At 35.6% G+C, this 17,163-nt stretch overlaps 1 protein-coding gene across 1 annotated transcript in view; it reads left to right on the top strand.

Annotated features, from left to right (window-relative positions):
• The window catches only part of GRIA2 (glutamate ionotropic receptor AMPA type subunit 2), a gene marked incomplete at its 5' end in the record, with an annotated part of 85,827 nt that overhangs the window by 63,328 nt on the left and 5,336 nt on the right, over positions 1–17,163 (top strand). Inside the window, 6 exons of the mRNA XM_084204489.1 lie at positions 2,191–2,358; positions 2,638–2,742; positions 3,444–3,554; positions 4,679–4,885; positions 5,378–5,748; positions 9,691–9,889. Of these exons, the coding sequence (XP_084060615.1) occupies positions 2,191–2,358; positions 2,638–2,742; positions 3,444–3,554; positions 4,679–4,885; positions 5,378–5,748; positions 9,691–9,889 (1,161 nt within the window). The remainder of the gene's footprint in view (positions 1–2,190; positions 2,359–2,637; positions 2,743–3,443; positions 3,555–4,678; positions 4,886–5,377; positions 5,749–9,690; positions 9,890–17,163) is intronic.

The following is a 17,163-nucleotide window of genomic DNA, read 5'->3' as shown; positions in this document are numbered from 1 at the left end:
ATTATGTTGGGAGATTTACACTGCCATAAAATTGTAAGATGTAAGACCCCATCCCACTTCCACAGAATAAAGTTCCAAATAGTGCTCACATTTATTTTAATAATGAAGATCAGAGTGTGGATGAATCTCTAGGAAAACAGAGTGAATCAAGGCAGGGCTAATGCATCCTTCAACTTACAACCATTTTATTTATTATGCAGACACACACACACCTCTGCATGAGCAGGTTATGATCTGTCATTTCTTGTTTATGGTAATGAGTTCACTTTGGTTTAGTTTGTCAACTTCACATCAGTTTATGAAGCTGTAGATAGTGTTAATGAGCCCCATGAAGGTTATTAGGAGCTGAAAGTGTACGCACAATAAAGCAGTAAGAAATGATTCATGGCCTGCTTGCTTCCAGGGTATCTCCGACAGTGCTTTTAAAATATTTTGAGATCCTTAGATTAAAGCTGTCTTAATCTAAATTATATATGTGATGACATGTATGCACATACAGATACTGATTGATAGGCAAAGCTCTACATAATCTTCTTGGTATGATTGAGCTATGAATATTCAGGTCAGTAATTAAATACCATAGAAATAATATTCTTGAGATAATACATTAAATGTATCTCAATGATCCAATCAATCACAGAATAACTGAATTAGATAGTATTATTGCATCTCAGTTCCAAGCTCTTATTTTCTCTGCTATCCTATATTTTAATGTTTAATGACAGTGCTGTGTCCAAAGTTTCTCAGAACATTAGTGTGGCGCAATATGTTTCTGCACTGCAAAGAGCAATGTTTAAAGAAGTACTGCTGGGCAGAGTCCTTTCTTCTCCTCATGTCCAAATTCATGTACACCAGTTAAGCACTGCTGCTCCAGTAGGAGGAAGTCGTAGTGACTCTGACTCCAGCCAGTCTTTCACTTTATTCTTCTGCTGTTCTGATCCCTTTAAATATTTCTGTACAAGTCACTGAGAAAACTTTATTGAGAAGATTGACACCAATCACTGAGCTTACTGATCTTTAAAAAAGAGTTCTACTTTCCTTTTCTTCCTTTTCTAAGGTCTGACAGTTGCATACAAAAATTAATCTCAATTCGGGAGCTTGCTTTCGTTACAATTACAAGAGCCCTCTGCATGACTTGAGCTAACTAATTAAAATTCTCATTAAAGTCTGAGCCATTGAAGCAAAGAGCTAATACATCATTTCTCTCCACTTTACAATTTATATATTTTCAGCATCTAATAGCCTTCACAGGGATCATTCCATTCATTCATATGCCTCCAAGTAGTTATATTCTGGCCCATATTTCCAAAAATGGATCTTATATTTGGCATAATTGCAGTGTTCCAGACTCAAAAAGCCCATCCAACAAAGTCCTCAGTGTATGCACACATGTGGTTTCAGTTCAGTTAGTTAGTTGAGATGTAAAATTTTCCAGTCACTGAAGATAAATGCTTTTGACCATTTAGCCCCAGTTTCTGATGTATGTGATCACAGGATTCCTCTCTGATGTCTCAGAAGTTGTAAAGCTCCTTATATTTTGTCAGTTTAGGAACATGGGGCTCTTCCTCACCTATATTGCTCTTTGAGGAGCACCACTTGTTCCAGGCATCTCAGCCCCAAAACTGTTTTCTGTGGTGTTGACAAGGTGTTGCATACAGGCAAGTAGGTACCCCTGAGATTATATATTTAATGGGAAAATGTTAAATGCATTTAGATACAAATACATGTTCTTTGGGTTTGTGTGTATATGTCTGGGAGGAGATGAAGTCTCAAGATCTGTGAATAAATGCTTCTCCATGAAGAGTGTAATCAGAGGAACAACTTCTTATTTTTACAGGCTAGCTCAGGTTAAATACTGAAAATTGTTTCTTTATTTCCCTTTCACCTGCATGGACTTCCAGACACATCTGCACACAGGACTATTGCACAGCTGTAAGTGAGAAAAAATGTAACTTGCACCGAAAACATCTGTAAATCTTTAGCTTGGGTTTATTGGCACTGCCCCTAACCATTCTGATGAGCACTAGATGAATTCTCACAGATGCCCCTCAGAGGGTAACTAAAGAAAAAATTGATTGATTTCAAGTATATCTTACTGTCCTTTCTAGTGTTTAATGGATCACCAAGTGGATTGGAAGGTATAGTGAAGCTGAAGATGGTTTTTAATTAAATATTTTCACTTCTTTTCAGTATACCTCTGCTCTGACCTATGATGCTGTTCAAGTGATGACAGAAGCTTTCCGTAATTTGCGTAAACAGAGGATTGAGATCTCCAGAAGAGGAAATGCTGGGGATTGTCTTGCAAATCCAGCTGTACCCTGGGGTCATGGTGTAGAAATAGAAAGGGCATTGAAACAGGTAGCTTCCCTGGGGTGGATGCTGGGATGAGTGCATGTGTGAAGTTCTCTATAAATGCTTGGAGGTATCTTCTAGTCTCCTAACATGTCTGGATCTTGCTGGGAATAATGTGGAAGTGAAATCCTCAGGAACCTGGCTAAGATAATATATTGCATATTAAAATGACTCTTACATTAATGTTTTTGAAATTTCAATTATCATTTGTGGAAATAAAAAACCCCAGTTTCTGAACAGAAACAAACTTAATTCTTCTACCACTTGCATCTTCATCTATTATAGGTTCAGGTGGAAGGGCTAACAGGAAATATCAAGTTTGATCAGAATGGAAAGAGAATCAATTTTACAATAAATGTCATGGAGCTCAAAAGTACTGGTCCTCGGAAGGTAATTTGAATTGTCTTATAGCGTCTTTAAAGGTTTTACCATTCTAAGCAATGGGTTAAGGTAGGTACTGAAACATTAATTAAAGCACAAGTTGTGGTAATATTTATTCATGGGTGTATTCTACAGTGGTCTTGCAGAGTGAAGTAAACATATGTAATATTTCTTTCTAACAAATATGAATTATTATTTCTGGTAAGTACTACACAGGAGAGTTTTCCTTTCAGTTTTGTGGATTAAACTTTCTTCTTTCTGATCTGAATTGCTAAATGTGAGCCATCATTTGGAAGAATATGCTTCTGAATGACAAAAGCTGGGTACAGCTTTTTAGTGATGTTTTTATAAATGTGATTTTGTTTCTGCCCTAATTTCAAATCTCTCAGGGAAAAACAGTTTCTCATGTTTTGCTAATCTGGAGTATTTAAATTTTACAATGTGTGATGTTTATACTAAAACCTGTTAATATGTGAATAAGAATGGTATACCTGTTCTAGGAAAAGTAATGTAAACAAATGTCATTACTTCAATCTGTTTAGTGTTTGTTGTAGTCTTTCACTACATAAATAGAAATGCTTACAGTGATAAATCCATAGCTGAAATAGTTCTCTGTGAGCACAAATCAAGGGCACAGTAATAACATTCTTTACCTTTTCCAGAAAAGTTCATATTCACTAGTGTCTGTGCATCCTATACACTCTCTTTAGATTGGATATTGGAGTGAAGTGGACAAAATGGTTGTGAATCCTCTTGATGGCCCTCTTGGAAATGAATCTTCAGGACTAGAGAATAAGACTATTATTGTCACCACTATTTTGGTAATTAACCTCCTATTTTGTCAGAAGACAGTCTGTCCAACAATGATTTGTTTCTCGACATTATGTTAGTTTAAATGTACTGTCTTTTTATTATTTGAGGTTGTCAGCTGTTATTTATTGTGATACATAATAAAATCTAGAAATTAGGGAAATGTATGGGATTCAGCATGTGGCTTTGATTTGTAGAGGATGAATGGTCTTTGATTGAACATCCTAGAAAGTTATGGTTTTAAAAACTGAAAATGGAAATTAAATACCTGCTTTCAAAGGAGAGGAACTTACTGAGAGGCAGAACCATAGTTTTCATTTTAGAGAATAGATTTTGACAAACAGCAAAGAGACTGGTTCTTATGCTTCAGGATTGTAGCTGCTATGGATTGGTAAAGTGTAAAATTAAACATTAAATATTGTATTCTGGTTGTTTAGAAAATTAAATTATATATTATTATAAAAGAACATTTTTCTGTAAATTACACAGCTTGTTTATCAGTTTGAACAACCCATAGGTTAGCATAGGAATTTCTCTGGATGCAAGAACAGTCCTGTAGCAACTGAGCAAAGAGGACATACATTAATTCAACTTATGACTCATCACCAATTTTGCTGATGATGGAACTTTAGTGCATAGTTATAGATATCTTACCTATTGTTTGTATCGCAATTTAATAAAAATATAGCCTTGAGAGCCTCAAGTGTTTTCTCAGAGAGAGATGTGGTTGTGAAATAGAAAATAATTTTCTTCTATAAGACAGCAACAAAAGCAACTAAATGATTTGCCTTCTTCCATCCAAACTGTATGAGAGAAAGAAACTGATTTTGGAATTTACTCTTTCTTCTCTGAATGCCTAACTCCTGTTTACATTCATGGTCATTATTAACATACTTCTGGGAATCACTGTGCCTGTAAGTACTGTCATTTGTGTATGACTCTGGAGAATGCAGCTTTTAAATGTGTTAAAGACATGTGCCATTCCAAATTAACAACTAACGTATACATAGCATGTATGATTCAGATGGTATTGGCTCTCTTCTTCCACGTGTAAAAGGGAACATACCAATCTGTGAAGTGTACAACAGATGCACCTGTCTCTGTCAAGTAGCTAAGGCAAGTTCTTTCTGTGCAGGAGTCCCCATATGTCATGATGAAGAAAAATCACGAAATGCTTGAAGGAAATGATCGATATGAGGGCTATTGTGTGGACTTAGCTACAGAAATTGCTAAGCACTGTGGATTCAAATATAAGCTCACAATTGTTGGGGATGGCAAGTATGGGGCAAGGGATGCAGACACGAAAATCTGGAATGGGATGGTTGGAGAACTTGTTTATGGGGTAAGAAAATTTTCTATAATAAAGCTATTAAAGATGACTAATGGAAGGAGTGGGATTTGGTTTCATTTTCTCAGTAGATTGTAGGAAAGTTGCCTAATTAATTTTTCAGTAATTAATAACTTTTAATGGCATGAAAAATTTTGAAAATGAAACATTAAATTACATTTCAAATGCAAATAAAGTTGGGAGAACGTGAATGCATATTTCATCCTTCTCACCAGGTGAAAAGCAAAGTACTGTGCGGAACTTTTAAATGTCGTATCCTGTTAAAAGGGCATATGTAAAAACAAAAGCTTGGAATGCACCAACCATATGGCTCTATGTATTTCAGTAGGAGTTCAACTAAAAATTTCTGAAATTCTCCACAGGGTGTTCTCGGTGAAACAAATGCCTCTGCTGTCCTATTTTCTATTTGTGAAATGCCATAGAAACGAAACCTTTTCACTCTGTCCATTGCATTAGCTATTATTTGCTTTTTTTCTTCCTTTACAGAAAGCCGATATTGCAATCGCTCCATTAACTATAACATTGGTGAGAGAAGAGGTGATTGACTTCTCAAAGCCCTTTATGAGCCTGGGGATATCAATAATGATCAAGAAGCCTCAGAAGTCCAAGCCAGGAGTGTTTTCATTTCTTGATCCGTTAGCATATGAAATCTGGATGTGCATTGTTTTTGCCTACATTGGGGTCAGTGTAGTTTTATTCCTGGTCAGCAGATTTAGCCCATACGAGTGGCACACTGAGGAATTTGAAGATGGAAGAGAAACGCAAACTAATGAATCAACTAATGAATTTGGGATATTTAATAGTCTCTGGTTTTCCCTGGGTGCCTTTATGCAGCAAGGATGCGATATTTCGCCAAGGTTGGTTACTCACTCATTTCAACTTTGTGCATTTTTGGTCTCAGCCATCTCAGCCAGAAGAGGTTCGTGGTGCATATATTTTCATTCTTGGAGAGAAATTAATTGCAATGATTTTTCCCTCCCTAAAGTCACAGAAGTCCTTGAAGTGAAAGCACTTGTCTGTGACATAGGGTCAGGATGTAGTTGATCGACTTTGCCTTAATGTCGATCATCAATCTGCCAAGTGAAGTTATATACACCATGTAGAGACTGTAAAATGCATAAGGTTCACATCATTCCATGCCTTCTTGGAGGGGTACCGTGTTTTTGCTGCATATTCCCATTTTACAGTTGACAGTGCATATGGTTCACCACAACTGTAATGGGAAAAAAGGATAACATACTAGTCACGAACCACAGAGGCAGCGCTTTCCCTCTAAAACTCACTGCATATCATAACATGGTTATTAACACACCCTTACTCCCCAAGAGAGCCTTGAACTGAAGTAAAAGTCCTGTGATGGCTCTAATTTCATGTGGATAGTTGCAAACCACTATTTTTTTCCCATGGCCTAGTTTTAGAAAAGTCACAAAGGAAATGATGAAAATGAATCAGAGGGTCCAGTTTATAAGTGCTTAATTCCTCATGGATTTTCTTCTACTTTATTAGGGACAACTGTAAAGCACTTAAGTTAATTCCTTTGTAGTTCATTAAATGTTCTATTTTGCTTATGCACAAGTCACAAGTGGTTCTGGCCTTGATTCAGCAAAATGGTGAGTAGGTAGGTAAATAGCTGCTTGCTGCTTGAAGGAAATACAGTAACAATTTAAATAGGGCAGCCGGGTTTAAGGAAATCAAACCAGAGGACCTAGTTAAAGCTGCTTATTATAATTACATTTCTTATAAACATCCTGAAGTAAGACAGGGAACAGGTCAATTTCTAGTGAGTCTAGTGGTTAGTGGTCAAAATAAATGAAACCAAGGGAGCATTTCTTAGATATTAAGTCATGCATCCCAAAAGGCGACAGCAGGTTTTCAAGTTGTTCTACCACAGAAATAACAGCATTTATTGTATGAGAACTTAAGCAATTCTCTGTAAAGGCTGCTGTATCACAGTGGGAGATGCCAGCCTTTATGGTGAAAGATGCAATGTGTGCAAAAGACAAATCAGTGAAGAGGGCAAATCGCTGCAGATCATGAGAAGTTGTGTAAATTTCACTCCTGTGGGGTTTTTGTATTAATTACACACCTCACAGTTGGAGTTGCCTACTAAGTCACATATTAGTACAATTTTTTTTTAATCAAGGCTGTAGTAAAATTATGATCTTTTTCTTGTTATCATTATTATTTTCCTATCTATGAAAGCAAAATGATTGTTTTATGTGGTTTGATAGGTTTTGAAAGGTAGTGCAAGAATACTGATAGAAAATGCTCATCATAAAAAGTGCATGAAACTCAATTTTGGATATTCAATATTTAGTTTCAGTGAAGTATTGAACTTTCATTTCATTGAAAGCATAATTTTGAGGAAGGTGGTTAGTTTGTATATTATCTGTTTATTATAAAACTAGAAAAGGGCTGAAATACACTTCTTGTTTCTAGTTTTGCACCAAAACATTTCACTATGGAATTTGAACTGCCTGCAGATGAATCATATTAAATATAAAAAGAACTATCTTCAGGCATGAACAAAATACCTTTCTGAAGTTAATTTTGCATTACTGCAATCATTTCTCTAAGAAAAATTACAACTGCTGTAAGACTTTTAAAGGAGACAGGTTCCCAGGTTTCCCTGGCTCTGGAATAAAAGGTGGTGCTGAGTAAGACTGGTCCACCTGGAAATGATCTGTAGTAGCAGTCCCAATGTTGCCTCATGGGCAGTAGAGGAACAAAAGAGTAGAATAATATAATATGTGATGATTATAACTTAGAGCAAAGTTTTCCTCATCTTTTTTGAGATGTGAGTGTGCTCTCCATTCTGCCAGATAATACCTTTCTAAGTACAAAATATGGTCCACAAATTTATGTAATTTTTACACAGAAATTTTTATTTTAGTACTTAAAGGTCTAGTAAATTAGGGGTTTCTAAAGTATGGGTTCATGCTAGTGCATTTTAGAAACTTTTCAAAACGTAAAACATAAAAAAGAAACTACTCATTTAACTCTGACAGACTGCCTAGGGAAGTTTTGAATAGAAGTGACACCCCAAATGATTTTACCTGTAAAATGCCATGTGGGAGCATAATTTCTGCATTGGTATTGAGCCTATTCTTTTTTCACAAAGCCAGTGGCAACTTTGTTCACAGATCATGGACATTTGTAAATTTTTGTCATTTACAGAGGGTGTCATCCATACAAGACAAAGTGCCATAAAACTGGCAGTTATAAAATATACATTGACAGATTTTTCCTTGCAAATACCCTGTATAATAAATCCAATATACCTTATATCTCAATATTTCACTTGTAGAATTATTTTATATTCCAGTTACCTCAATTTTAAGTATGTGGTGTTTTTTCAAAGGTGACAGCATTTTTGCAGAATACAGCTCACTTTAGAATGAGCTTGAAATATTTTTTTTTCCTGTGGTCCTTTGAATAACATTCTTTGGGCCTTATCTGACTACTTGATTTTCATGTAGTAGAGTGAATTAGTGAGTCTGTTGTGACATGGAATAAAATCTTTTAATGTCAGAATTATGACAGAGATTTTGTGCAATAGCAATTAGAAAAAAAATTATTTGTCCAGAATTGGTTCTATTGAATTTTGTTCCTAGCTTGGTCAGTCCACTTTGCGTAACTATAATTTTTAAATGTACATATATCTATATATAGTTATATCTATATATATTCTATGTCAGAATTAGTTTGTGTTCTCATTCACAGTGCAGTAGGCTGGGTGAGTGATTCCTAATTTGTTCACTTAATAAATAGAGGAGACACACCAAGACTTTCCTAAGCTACTGCAGTGCCCTAGTACCAGACTTTTAACTACATGCACATTTCTGCCAAATAATTGAGCATATCTCCAAAGATTATGTACTTCTTCCTATAATGTCTTGTTTGGAAGCAAAGTGGTAATTAATTTTAAACTTTAAAGGATCACAAAAAAAAAACCCCATGTTTGACAATAATGTAATATCAATATTTCTCTTATATTAGTTTTCTATTCTTGAAAATTGCTGAGTTGAGTTGTGTGCTTTACGCTGTTTTGTATATTTTCTTGAGTTCTCTTTTCTTCTTTCTTCTTGAGCAGGAGAAGCAAAACACAGATCCATAAGAGCCCACCTGCTGCTGTTATAAACATCAGATTATTATTATTATTATTTTTAAAAATATACTTTCTTCACTGTTTTTCTGTATTATCACTGATTGTTTCATGTCCAGTCCTCAGTTTGTTAAATGCCTGTATCTTTCAAAAGTCGTGTGCACTTCACAGCCTATAGATATTCCCTGGGCAAGCTTTTCTTACAAATAATGCTATTTGTTTCTCAGTACAGATTGTGCACAGCAGCCTAAGCCATTGTTTTGTGAAAATCAGTCTTTGTCTGAATGTCTTAGGAAAACAATCAAGGCCCTTGATTTTAAAGTGCATACTGGTTTATCTGCCGATTTTGTTTGATCCTCATCATAATGTCACACAAAATCACTTCAGAGGGAACAAAAAGTTTGTGTTAAATATAGCACATTATGATGGAAGCAGTTTCCTTCAAGGGTTGTGAAAACTTTGAAGAACTAAGTTCTTCCCAAAGTAAACTCTGGAGTCCAGATTTCAGCAGAGTCCCAGGAGATCCAGTGGAGAATGCCTTGATTTCCCATCTGATGCGTATGCAGAGCTGGACCCTGAGATAGCCTGAAACGCTTCCCTGTATTGTACTGCACCATTTGCATAAAACTGATAACGTGTTCCTTGTTTGGGATTTCCATTTCACTTTGCAAATCCATTTCATACTTGTTACTAGATCCCTGTCGGGGCGCATTGTTGGAGGTGTGTGGTGGTTCTTTACCCTCATCATCATCTCCTCCTACACGGCTAACTTAGCTGCCTTCCTGACGGTTGAGAGGATGGTGTCTCCCATTGAAAGTGCTGAGGATCTTTCCAAGCAAACAGAAATTGCTTATGGGACATTAGATTCTGGCTCCACTAAAGAGTTTTTTAGGGTAAGAATCTCTACTTTTTAGATTTTTTTTTTTATTGTTTTAAGTAGGTCTTCGCTCATGTAAATGTGTTTTCCCTTGGCTTTATTAAAAGATTGCTATGAAAGTGGGATTTACACAGCTCAACTCACAAATATAAGTGTTCCTGTTTATTTATAATCACTATATTTTATTTTTATATACAAATATAAGGGTCTTGATACAAATATGCAAAGCAAAATTACCTAAAAAGATACTCCATTATGCAGTGAAAAATCAGGGATGTTTGAAGAAGGAAGTTGTTGTCATTTATCTGTTTAATAGCTCTGCTATATTTTAGGTACCCATGCAGTGAATAAGAGCATGGGAAAGGTGTATATTCATGTCTTAATAAGAATTCTAGATGATTTTTCAAGCTTGCCAATGGGGAATGGGTTATAATCCTTCTGGCTACTGTAGAGTATACATGCCTGCTTTTATATATAGATAACAGTTCCTACTTTGCATTACATTAATGCCTTGGAAGCCTGTCAGTCCTCACCCTCTACCTCTGGGTATTGCAGTTTTAAAAACACATGAAACTTTCAGTGTGTGAATCTTAGGCTGCCCTTGAGACATCAGCTAGCCTGGTGAAATCCATCCAGCAAATGAGTGAGAGACTAAGGCTGCTGACAAAAAAACCCAGAACGCCTTGTCTGTGTGCTCTGTGTGTCTCTTGCTCTATGAAGAAAGTGCATCTGAAGTCCTGAAATAGAAAGAAACTTCTGTTTTCATGGGGTTTAATGCATGATGTTACATTGAACAAAATATATTTTAAAATAGTTATAAATAATTCATTTGCATTTCAAGAATACACTGACATGAAAATGAAATGAAACAGGTTCTCACAGATATTTTTTATATACTGCATAATTAGAGCAGTAACTGCTGGATTATGGTTTTCACTGGATCCTGTAATGCATACTTAACTGGTAATGGACTAAATAGGAATCATACTTGTTTCAACTGTAGAAATTTTCTGATTCTGAAGATAGGTTCAGTAATAATACCTGCTGCTGATTGCATCCCTGTTGGCTAAACCAAAACTAAAATCAGGAGTTCAAGCTGGTAAAAATGAGATTGTGTTTGTGCTAAGAGTATTTAGAAGCATTTAGAAGTGTACAGGTATATTTCTGGTTTTGTGAACCTAAACTTTTTAGAACATGCCTTTACTTGGGATTGAATGTGAATTAACAGTAGGTCACTTCTAAATAGTTTGTCTTTGAGATTTTTAAGTGTTTCTTTTTTAAACAAAAAATATGCATTAGTATCCAGTTGCACTCGTAGCACACATGTATGTATTTGCACTTTTATACAGCTAGTGTTCCTGGTGATTGCTTGAACATTAAAAGCTTACTTTTGTAAAAATTAGGTAGAGGCTTTGTGAGGGCATATTCTTCATCTTTGATTAAGTTATCTTTGGCTCTGCACAAACAAAACTCTAATGATCTCTGGAAATTTCTTCTCAGCAATTTCTGTCACAATTTGGTACATTATGTGCAAAACAACTTCTCAGCCTGGTGCATCTATCTACTATTTGCTAAAAATCCCTTAAACTTGTCCTGTTACTTTTGAAGAAATAACAACTGTCAGAATTTCTTTTTTAAGAGGCCTGAAACTCAAGTTCTGAGAATGATGTGCTCTGCTGAAGACAATGTGAAAGGAATCTCTAGCACTAAGGAGACTTAAATTTCACCCACAGTATATCTGTATTCTGACTGGATTGGACTGGATGTGTGATTTTTATATGACCTGAAATTAGCACTCAAATTCTTTGAATAGCTGAAAACAACTTGAGTATATTTTTAGCAGCAAGCTAAAACAGTCTGGCTTCTTCTCTGTCACTTTCAGAAATTAAAAAAACATATGGGGTTTTTCAGTCAGTCTGTTTTCAGGAAGTGGTGTTATTTACAAGTTTGTTTTCTATTGATGGAGTATATACTGGATCTTTCCTAGCAGAGCCCTAATTGCTGGGGCAGCACAAAATAAAGGCTAGTTGGGTACTAGGGATGAGAACATTATACTGAATTATCTTTGCTATTAAAACACGTTTTGTGGTAATACATTACACAATCAAAGAACAGATGTTTCACAGTATTTCTCAAAAAGGAACTCTCAGCAATTGCCTAGATGGTAAAAGTTAGCTGAAAAATCCTCTTCTGAATATAAAGGTGTGCAATGTTAATGGAAAGAGGTGAGATCAAGCCTTTTTCTAGCTCCTGGACTGCTCATCACATATCCAGCAGACAGCAGGCATACAAGCTAGTCCATATCACTTGGGGATAACATGCTTGGCATTCAAGAGAAAAAGATGCATTGCCTTTGCACTTTACCCCAATTTAGGTAGGCTCCCTATCTTTAAAGGTAGCATGGACCAGTAGGAGATATTCTTGCCAGCAGTGTGTAAAGCATCAGTTGACTCTGCATCAAGAAACATAACTGAGAAAAAGGAATGAAAAAGCATTGTGCTCTAGTGTTTGTAGTGCTGCTTTAAGATGAGAAGCAGAAGCTTGATATATCCTATATAGGAAATATCAGTACAAAAATAATGGATTTTTAAATATTTTTAAAAGAAAAAAAATGTGACAAATAAAACCTATTGACACAAACATTAGCAAGATACTATTACTTGTTAGTAATAATCTTAGAGATAATTTTATAGCTATAAGTCTACAGAGACAGAATTATTTCTTTAATGGCACATCTGTCAGGTCTCTGTAAATACCAGAATGTGTAGTTGTTTTCCTCAGGAGATCTCAGAGTTGGCACTAGCAGAATCACAAGTACGATCCAAGTCTAAAGAGCTCTGTTCCACTGAGTTGGGATATTTACCAGTACTGATATTTGCTAAAGCTTCTACTTTATAGATACTCCTTGTAGAGTTCTTAGTGCAATTGAAAGCTAAACAAAGCTATATATTGCATTGCTTTTGCATTTTCTTTTGGGTTATGGGCAAAACAACGAAGTGTGTGTGGCCATGGTTTCTCCAAAATGCATCATTTTTCTCAAATCAGTAGTGGATTGTAGGGGTGAGAATGCAAGTAAGTCTGCAAGCACCACTGGGAAGACTCAGGAGTCCTTTCAGTAGTTCTTGTGCAGGTGCATCATCACCTCTCTAACTGCTGGGACACGGGCACTACTTGTTGGGGAGGTAAATGGTGGGCAGTGAAACGTCGTCACTCTGGTATGTCCTGGTGGCACTGTCCACTGTCCCACACTGTCCTTGTCTTCAGTCATTTCCCAGCTGGTACGTGCATTAGCCAGGGCACAGAGCTGAACTTGGAAGGGGAGAGAAGTCACTAAGCCAACAAGACAGTTTGCTGCTCACCTGCCACTGCAGAAGCAAGTTTTAAAGCATTGTCTGTATGTGTTAACTCCTGAAGCTGCCTTGCTTGCTTTCATGGGCTACGGCACTGGAAGAAAGAATCCAAGTAAGTATGCAAGCCTTCACTGGAGCATTTCTGTGCTTTTCACCTGCTTGAAGGCATAATGAAAATTAATACCAAAATGACACAACGAGAACAAAAGTTAATTATTTTTACGGTTCAGTCATATTTTTGCTGTATGCCTAGCTCTGTTCGTTAAAGATATGTACCAATTGGGGAGGCAAATGAAATCAATCATCCTACCTCTTTTTCCGTTCCAGAAGATGAGTTATAACTAGTCCTCTAAGTAAGGTAATAAAGCATCTCAAAAAAAAAAAAAAAAAAAAGATGTGCAGCACAATAACTAGATTAATTTACTGTCTCTCTGCATTAGTTTTTATTTAAAGTATCTTCATATGTACCTATTTTTCAACCAGCAGTGTGACATGGACAGACCAATCTGTTTCATTGTAACTGTTTTGGTGGCCTTTAAGAATAAATAGATCCTGTGCCAAAATGAGAGCAGCAGAACTGCTCCATAACAAAGAAGTATACTTTACCTTTCAGTGATAAGACTGTTTAAGAGTTGCTTATTCTTGCTGAAGAGGCAAAAGTTACAGAATGAAAAGGTGGGCATTGGAAACATGCTGGAAGGATGACAATCCTTATAATCTTGCAGAGAAATCCTCTCTCTAATGGAGGGCCAGAAACAAATGTAAGACCTGACAGGACCTCTTGAGTCATTTCTCTTGCAAAAGTGTTGTCTGTTGGGAAGCAAAGAAAAAATTTCCTGAAGGAAAATAGCAATGTCTTTTCTGAGTATCTTAACTAAGTCCAGCACCTCTACTTTCATAAGTATTTTTAAATTATTTTTAATTTGTAAAAATATTTATTGTAACAATTGCATTACAAGAGGGGATGCAAAAAAAAAAAGCATATTGAAATTTCTAAAAGGACTAAAAACCAAAACCACAGGAAATCTGTAGTGAGAAGAGAGAAACATGATTGTTTTTGGTTTTTATTAAGTTGAAGTAAAAAACTACGAATCATTCCTCAGCCTCAGTTTTTGAAGTGAGATGTAGGATTATAGAACATCCATTTCCAGAGTTTCATTTTGACTAGCTCCACGGAAGCCTCTAAGAGGAGAAGGAGTTGAAAGACTCAGCCATGAAATATGCTGTGACATTTACCACGGGCTCTGGATGACACCTGAAGAGGCAGAGAGGGTGCAGGACTGGCACTTCATGGATCTGCAAAGCAGACGTGGCTGGGGAGTGTGGGTTTGGCTCTTTAGTTTGGCAGGAGGAAAAGGTCCACAGCTAAAATAGTGAGGAGAGGCAGATCTGAGCACTGAGACAGTGCAAGGACTGCCTTTGCACCCAATAGCATACTACTGAAGATAGGCTTGCACTTTTCTGTGATAGACAGGGTTCAAGTGATTAATTTTCACTTGTCTCTTGTTTTTTTGAGGCCCTTGCAGAACACAGAAGAATTTATTTAGGCCATTTTGAAAGTTATTTAAAAGAAAGAATGCAGTAATCAGTACTTTCTTTTTCCCCTCAAAGCATCTCTTTTTGTTATTTTTCAGGTTTTTTTTTCTCTCTCCACATTACACTTGCTGTGGTCAGAAACATCTTTTATTTTCCAGACTATATGTATTTATAACTAGTTTATTCTCTATTTTTAAAGTATTTTATAATTATTATGTAGATTTTTTTCTTCTCAGTGTTTATTTTCCTGATGTATTAATCCTGAAGGAGCAGAAATGTACTTTGTGTGCCATCCAAGGTCTTAGTTTGCTTTGTAGAAAGGCATTAATATTTCTTTATCTTTTCTGGAAATAATTTTTCTCCCAATTCTATCACACTGTTTTCTGGTAACCATTTTGATCATAGTGACAGATCTGTGTTTCTTCTGGTTTTTTGCCAACTGATGGTTTCCAATTTTATGCAGATTTTCTTACTGCTCCCAAATTGTTGGATAATGCTTTTGAACTAGGAAGTTTCATTTCTATAATTCTAGTAGTCAGAATTTTCCACTTCTCATATATAAAAAAAATAAATAAATAATTTTTCCATAGTCTATGTATTGACATCTCAATGTCCTTTCCTACCAATCCTAGTCATTTCTGTCTTGAATGTTTTCACTTTAAAATGTCATCTGTAGCTTTGCATGCTGTGCAGTGCTTACAACAAAAGACCAGTAGTTTGAATGCTTTTTCATTCCTCAGTCCAGGAATGTTTATGGTTCTAGACTCCAAGAACAGCATTTGCAGCTCTCCACAGATTTGTGACAGCTTGAGAAAGCACTTTTGTGTTTTGGGATTTAGTTTATTCCCCCTCTCCCAGTATGGGTGCAATGAGCTTTTTTCAGAATTGTAGAAATTAGGGTTTTGTGACATTTATCTGAGTTTTTAAAGAAATGACATTGAAGTGATCTGCTATGATTTTATGCTGAATGATGGGGAGGAATTTCAATTCTGGGGAGACTGAAATTAGTAAGTCTCAAAGGAGGAGTCATTTCAGCAGTTATTTTAATGGAAGCTAAATTATTTGGGAACATACCTTTGTTAGAACAGCCTTGGTCACTTAACTCCTTAAACCACATGGAGAAAATTATGATTATGTAAGGTCATTGTCCTGCACATTTCTGGAGAAAAAATTTTTAAGTAGACTTTTGTGGAATTAATTAATGAAGTAGAATGTTTTAGATTTTTTATTAGTAATACCTAATATACTACAGATATTTTTGGTAGCACAATTAAGTAATGGAACCTGAAAAGCCATAAAACTGCATCTTAACAAGATGTAACTAATTTTTACCATTACTGAATAAATATATCCATATATTGACAAAATTTAGAGCTTATATTTATTTGAATTTACCTTAAGTATTCACTCAGGATAAACATAAATCTTCAGCTAATTAAATGAAAAAAATAGTCTGTTCTTTTCTGTGTTTTTTTTTTTTTTTTTTGATCTATTAATATTTGATTTACTGACTAAATTAACAAGTTTTGGCTTTCATTGCACTTTCTGGCTGCTGGTGACATTATGACTTCCTGTCCTTTTGTTCAGTATGAAAGGTCAACAAGATGGTTTCATAAATCATGTTTGAGAATTGGGATCTGCTGCCACAGTACAAGATCATCATCTAGTAGAATGCTAGTAGTTTGAGGAGCTATTTCTGTCAAAGGCATACTAATTACAGCACCCCAGTTTTAAGAATAATAGGTCTTTGAATGTCAAAATAGAAAAGTTATCTGATGACCCACAAAATAAAGTTGATAAAGCTTTGCATAATTTAATTTCCTAATTAGTTTCTTAATGAAGGTAGTATTCAACAGAGGAATTGGATGTGTACTCTGTAATAATAATAATAAAATACATTTTAGATATAATAATAAAGTTGTCCCAATATATTGTAATTATGTGTGGAATAATGATTAATATTTATTAATCTATATTAATTATATACTTATTATTTTTGAAGTTTACTTAATGAATTTTATATTGTTGTTGATATTATTTTCATAGTCAAAATGCCCAGTGGTAACATCATACTTTTTTAAAAAAAAAGTTCCTGGGACATTTTTGTATCAGTGTATTGCTGTAGAAGTCATTAGTAACAGGACAAAAAATGTTCATTGTGAGTATTAAGGTCTTGTACTGCCGTGTTGGTGTTGACTGCAATACCAAAATTATAATTAGCTTCTAACATCTCGTGCATACACTGAGTGTTGCCTCGCAGTAGCAATCAGCCACAGTAATTAAGAGCAATGCAGGTCATTTCCATCCTCTGGCATTCTTGTAGCCACTATGGCAGTCTAGAATGGTTCTGTAATTTGTATAACAAGTGTGGAAGCCCAGCTTGCACTCAGGGCATCCTGTGTGT

Source organism: Fringilla coelebs, assembly GCF_963513975.1.
Source record: "Fringilla coelebs genome assembly, chromosome: 4".
NCBI classification, from domain to species: domain Eukaryota; kingdom Metazoa; phylum Chordata; class Aves; order Passeriformes; family Fringillidae; genus Fringilla; species Fringilla coelebs.
This window is presented reverse-complemented; position numbering and strand designations above follow the sequence as displayed.